Source organism: Antrostomus carolinensis, unplaced genomic scaffold, assembly GCF_000700745.2.
Source record: "Antrostomus carolinensis isolate BGI_N321 unplaced genomic scaffold, ASM70074v2 scaffold43248, whole genome shotgun sequence".
NCBI classification, from domain to species: Eukaryota; Metazoa; Chordata; class Aves; order Caprimulgiformes; family Caprimulgidae; genus Antrostomus; species Antrostomus carolinensis.
Window position 1 is genome coordinate 1 of NW_010334428.1, and position 524 is coordinate 524.

The following is a 524-nucleotide window of genomic DNA, read 5'->3' on the forward strand; positions in this document are numbered from 1 at the left end:
GTTCCATGAACGGTTCTTACAGAGATTCAAGCACCATGCATTCCAGCTCTTATGGCTACAACTACAATGGGATGGACCTTAGCATCAACCGCTCAGCCTCCTCTAGTCACTTTGGGGCTGTGGGGGAGAGCTCCCGCGGTTTCCCATCTCCAGCTCAGGAGAGCAGGTTTAGACAGACGTCTAGCTGCTCCTTATCTTCTCCCGACTCCCTTCCCTGCTCCAACAGCGAGAGCCATGGAGGCAAACCCACCCCGTCCCCTTCCGAACAAGCTACTTCTGCCAGCATCACCACCACCACTACCACCACCAACACTAATTTCACAGAACTAGACGAGACCAGCGCGTCCTCGGGAGCCGACGAGGGCACTCCACTAAGCAGCAGCAGCAGCAGCAGCATCCCCCGAGCGCAGGCAGAGCCCATCGCAACCTCCACCGCAGCAACAGAAGGGCAGGCACCTCAGATATTCCCTTGGATGAGGAAACTTCACATTAGCCATGGTACAGCTACTTCTTTTTTTTTTTTT

At 54.8% G+C, this 524-nt stretch overlaps 1 protein-coding gene across 1 annotated transcript; it reads left to right on the forward strand.

Annotated features, from left to right (window-relative positions):
* Positions 1–5: 5 nt before the first annotated feature.
* On the forward strand, positions 6–498 carry LOC104529812 (homeobox protein Hox-B5-like; the record flags this gene model as incomplete). Its single annotated transcript, XM_010174219.1, has 1 exon — positions 6–498. A coding segment is annotated over one exon (493 nt), but the record flags the coding sequence as incomplete, so codon positions are not given.
* Positions 499–524: the final 26 nt, after the last annotated feature.